We start from the raw sequence: 5276 nt of genomic DNA, 5'->3' as shown, positions 1-5276 counted from the left end.
AGACCCAAATGTTGTTGTTTTTTGTACCAGGCTGTGAATCTGATTATTTCTGCTGTCAGAATGGGCATTTCACCATGAGTGTGTGTGTGTGTGACTTCTGCTGACAGCCCCAAGTGGAAACTTGAGGAACTGCAGCGTTTTTTACTTCCGTATTGATTTCATTTCTTAACTCTGGATGCTGCCGCTTGGTTTAGCTGCAGTCCAGGGTTTGATGCTTGTTCTCACTGTGCAGAGCAGATACTTAGTTAAATGCTTTCTGAACATCTTGTCTCGTAGGCCGTACACGATGGGACTGATGAACCGGGGAAGGATCTGGATGATGATGTAGAAAACGAAGCCTACATGTACAAAATGTTTAGGAAACCAGTAGATCAGAGACATCTTCATCAGATTGTAAACATACAATCAATACAATGGTTACCATGGGTCAATTTTAAAACTTGATCACAGTTCACTGTACTCATGAGTGTAAATGTTATTAACTGTAGTTACCTGCTTACTGCTTATTCTTCTTTGTCGTTTTTTGTCTTTTTGTCTCTTATTCGTTTTAATTGTACTCTCGACGTCATAGTAAGTGAGGGTTGCCCTCAATGATTTCTCGAGAATAAATAAAGGTAAAATGAAAATGAAAATGAAAACCCGCCTCAGCTCCAGCTCTCAGCCTGTCGTTAGGTTGACTGAAAGTTAGACTGAGACAGCATTTCCAACATGGAGACCGCCATCGATGGGACTCCAGCGCCCCCCTGCAGGAACAGACAGGGGACTGTTATATCTACAGTCTCTGGTTCAGGACTGATTTGACGCTCTTTACAACCAAATTTCATCGTTGAAATCTCATCAAGACGTGTTGGAGAGGTTGTATGAATCAGTGCAGCGCCTGGCAGTTTTTTCCTTCTCCTCACATACGCTGACATTTCTGTTTTCCATTCATCATCTTTAAACTTTACTATTCACATGTTGAATGGAGGTTAGTGTGTAACAGCCAGGCTCTTAAATCATTTTGATGCAGTAAGATGGAGTTCATGCTCGTTATCAGACAAATTAGTGTAAAAAAAAACCATGTCGTGTTTGTTTTAGATTCAGGAGAAATTTGTTGCAAATAGCTGTAAGTAAATACCAAAGTTTCCTTGATAATAGTTTATTTATCACTTTTCATACATCCAACAATATTATTACACATCACATTTTTTTTTCATATTATGCAGCCTTAAGAGTAACAGACGTAAAGTTCAATGAAGTTGATTTAGCTCATATTGAAGCCCATGAAACTCATTACATTTAATATACATTTATTTATTACATTTATTATTTGGTAGAACTTCCTGTTTTGTTTTTTATCCCAGTCAGAAAAGATATCACACTGCCAGTTTTTTCAATCAGTCAGCCTTTAGATGGTGGCCCCCTTGAAGATTTTGGGCCCATTTGCCTGTTCACCACGGTCAGGGCGGCGCGTTCTGATTTAAGGCCTGCCATATCCGATCTTTTGAGTGTGTTGTCACTATGATTATATTACTGCTCCCGAACAAGTCGGAGCCTCCCCCCTCTGGAATCATAAATATCAAACATGTCTGATATTTATGATTCCTGGTCGGATTGCCTCAGACGGAAAACCTGAAGCAGCCAATGAGTAGAGCTGGGAATCTTTGGGTGTCTTACGGTTTGATTTCGATTTTCGATTCAAAACGATTCTGGATTCAAAGTCTATTTATGAATGAGTACATACTAGGGGTGTGAACGGTTACACAACGTCATTTTTTTCGTGTACACGGTTAACCGTTTTTTTTTTTTTTTATTAAGAAAAAAAGAAAAAAGAGAAAAGTGGACCGCAGTCGTGCTATACAACCAATGGAGGGTGCAGCCGCTTTTCAGAAAGATTCCTCCGCATCACTGCTGCCACTCAAAGTTGTCAGACAGATACAATTGTGCTTTATGAAGTAGGCTATATAAGTAACACAGAAAACTTGCCATAGAATTTGTAAAAACAAATACCTGTATGTATTTATTTTAGGCCTATAACAAGGCTATGATAAAACAACTACCATGATGAGTATGAAATCTCTATTTTTTAAAAGGACAAGAGACAAAGGATTTCTGCGTTAGTTTCTTTTCCTCCGCTTAGTAATATGGTCGTAGTCGAATGGGCCTGACCCTGCGCAATCGCAAAGGAGTGTGGCTCAATATAATAAGAGAGGCTCACGGACTTACGTTCAACCGGTTACCGCCGCTGCGAAAGGGCGACATGGAAAGCCAGAACCCGCACAGGCACGTCCAAACAATCGCCCGGAACCAGAGTCAATCCCCGGGAGTGCGGCTCCTCCACGCCGCACTCTGCTGAGTAGTCTTGGCTGCCGTCGCAAGTCAAAAGTAAAAACTTACTTGTTACGTGACGTAATGCCCGGTGGTCCGTTATCCAACATTTATCACGTGCATTTGTGAGTGCAGTAACGTTGTCAAAGTGGAACAGTTGTAGCTTTATTCATCTCTAAATAAATAGTATTTGTTATTTTTGATCAGAGATGATTGAATGTGTGTCTCTAAAACATTTTAAAATAATAAAAAATAATAATAATTAAAAAATTAAAAAATAAACGGTTGTCGTTGAATGATTTTTCCTAAACGGTTATGATTTACTCACCGGTTACACGTGTACACGTGCACACCCCTAGTACATACTTCAGGATCTACTCCAGTCATCTGTGAGACTGGCTGAACTTCTTGATTCTCCATTTGGCGTTCTACTGAGTTAAAGAGCTAGCATTAGCATTAGCACTGAGCAGGGAGTGACTGATAAAATAAAATAGATTTTTGGACGTTTTGGATCGATTTTAAATCTCAGAAAAGAAGAATCTCGATTTTTACATAAATCGATTTTCTTTCCCACCTCTAATGAGAGCGAGCAGACTTGGAACCGTCACCAACCGGGTTTTGCGTACTATGACAACAAACCCTCAACTTGCAAATTAAAGAAAGCTGCTCATAATCTATCTTCCCAGCCAGGATCACATCCGTACAGTTTTTCAGTTTTCCCCTGTGAATGCTGCAGGAGAGCCAGCTAGCAATGTGGATCGTCCTCCATGTTTGATCATGTAAAATCAGAAGTTTGGTCCCTCGAGTTTCTGTGAAGTCGTTTCTCCAAACAGCAGGTGTGGTCTCCTGTTCTTGCCAAGTCGTCTCGTGTGTGCGTTCAGAAGACTCTAATATTAAAAATAATCTGAAGCTGTCCTCATGTTTTTGGTCTCCAACATTTTTAAATCGGTTTATATTTGAGAATCGTCTTGTGTGTGGCCAGCTTTAACCAAAACTCTTCAGACCCAAATGTTGTTGTTTTTTGTACCAGGCTGTGAATCTGATTATTTCTGCTGTCAGAATGGGCATTTCACCATGAGTGTGTGTGTGTGTGACTTCTGCTGACAGCCCCAAGTGGAAACTTGAGGAACTGCAGCGTTTTTTACTTCCGTATTGATTTCATTTCTTAACTCTGGATGCTGCCGCTTGGTTTAGCTGCAGTCCAGGGTTTGATGCTTGTTCTCACTGTGCAGAGCAGATACTTAGTTAAATGCTTTCTGAACATCTTGTCTCGTAGGCCGTACACGATGGGACTGATGAACCGGGGAAGGATCTGGATGATGATGTAGAAAACGAAGCCTACATGTACAAAATGTTTAGGAAACCAGTAGATCAGAGACATCTTCATCAGATTGTAAACATATGTGAGAATAGCCAACAGCAGCTGGAAACCATGGAGCAGGATTGTATTCCTGGCCTTCTTTGCATCTCCGTCTGCTCCTTTAGCCGCTGTGAAGATCATCACGTAGGTGTACAAGAGTGTGAGCCAAACACCAATCAGGTAGATCGTGTAGCACACATTCTTCTTTTGCTCATGTACCGGGTGTCTGAACACGTTATTAATCTCACAGAAAATGGCCGAATGAAACACCTGCACAGGTTCAGTTGCCAGAAAGATGAAGACGTCGGGCAGTGTAGTGACGGCACTCAGGGCCCAAATCCCACCAATCAGAGCATATGTTCTTCTGATAGTACACAACTCAGCGTGTCTCAGAGGTAAACAAACAGCGATGTAGCACTCCATCGCCATGACGGCTAAATTTAGCGGAGTGTTGAGAGTGGTGAAGACAGCCATCATTATGATGAGGCAGCAGAGTGAAGCATTAATTCTGTAGAAGATATAACTTAAGACAAACAGGCTTATTGTTGTAGTGAGCTGGATCATATCGTTCACCACCAGGTGGATGAAGAGGATGTAACGGGGATTCACGTTCAGGACCTGAAGCAGAGAAGAAGACGATCGTTGTCACTGAAAACATTTTGTTTTAAAGCTGAAGCTGATTGGTTCAAACACAAACACACTCTGACCTGGTGCTTCCTGAAGGTGTGGATCAGCGCACCGTTGATGTAGTTGATGGTTATGCCCAGAGCTAAAATGATCACATTTTTGGCCACAGCATTGCTGTAAACGTCTGGATAACTCACAGCACCTGTCACGTTACGGACGTTAGATGAGGCGTTCATCGAGTTCATCTGAGGCGTCTGTGGGAGAGAAACAATATTTAAAGGTTTTTATTTCGGTGCATGCTGTAAACCTAAACCTCAAACATAATCTCTGAATTCTGACTTTTTTCTCAGAACCAGAATCTCCAAAAAAAAGTCAGAACCAAAAAATTTTTTTCAGTGGCCCTAATCGTCTTCTGTAAATCAGAAATCCAACATAATGTTTTCTCTTCGGGTCTTCCGTCCATAGAAAGTTACAGAGTCCTTTAAATTACGTACTTTTTGGAGACCTTATGAAAGTTTATGTGAGATCCCAAACGTTTTCAGGAGTTATCGCTAAAGTTCAGCAGCTTCTCTGGTCGATTTCTCATCAGTATGTATTTCTGTAACAAAACCATCACCTCTTTCTAAAGACAGCCGGGTAGACGGCGAGCTACAACCTGATATTCATCAACACCAGCCACTCTCCAAGCTGGACCGCTTATATCAGCCACCAGGGTCTGCCTCCTGCCACCTGGCCTTTCTTTTTGTATTATTTGTAGGCAGTAGTTCCCAGACCCCCCCCCCATCCCGCTCCCCTCTGAACCGCCCCTGCATTACAACATTACAGACTAAAAACAAAAATCCATCAGCGAATAATAAATTATTAATCCTCAAAACAAGTTTTTTCCTGATTTAGCTTTGACAATATTAGACACTTAATATAATCAGCCTGTTCGTTATGGGACGTGTGTTTATCTCTGACTGCTCCTGCTGCACGTGATGGA

At 41.4% G+C, this 5276-nt stretch overlaps 1 protein-coding gene across 1 annotated transcript; it reads right to left on the bottom strand.

Annotated features, from left to right (window-relative positions):
• Positions 1-3402: 3402 nt before the first annotated feature.
• Positions 3403-4530, bottom strand: LOC110004859 (odorant receptor 131-2-like). The gene is made up of 2 exons (XM_020660352.2): positions 4375-4530; positions 3403-4285 (listed from the first exon to the last, which is right to left on the bottom strand). The coding sequence occupies exons 1-2, from the start codon at positions 4528-4530 to the stop codon at positions 3473-3475; spliced, it is 969 nt and encodes a 322-aa protein (XP_020516008.2). The 3' UTR covers positions 3403-3472.
• Positions 4531-5276: the final 746 nt, after the last annotated feature.

This window comes from Labrus bergylta, chromosome 5 (assembly GCF_963930695.1).
Source record: "Labrus bergylta chromosome 5, fLabBer1.1, whole genome shotgun sequence".
Classification (NCBI taxonomy): Eukaryota; Metazoa; Chordata; class Actinopteri; order Labriformes; family Labridae; genus Labrus; species Labrus bergylta.
Note: the sequence above shows the minus strand (reverse complement) of the source record. Positions and strands in the feature narration are given on the sequence as shown.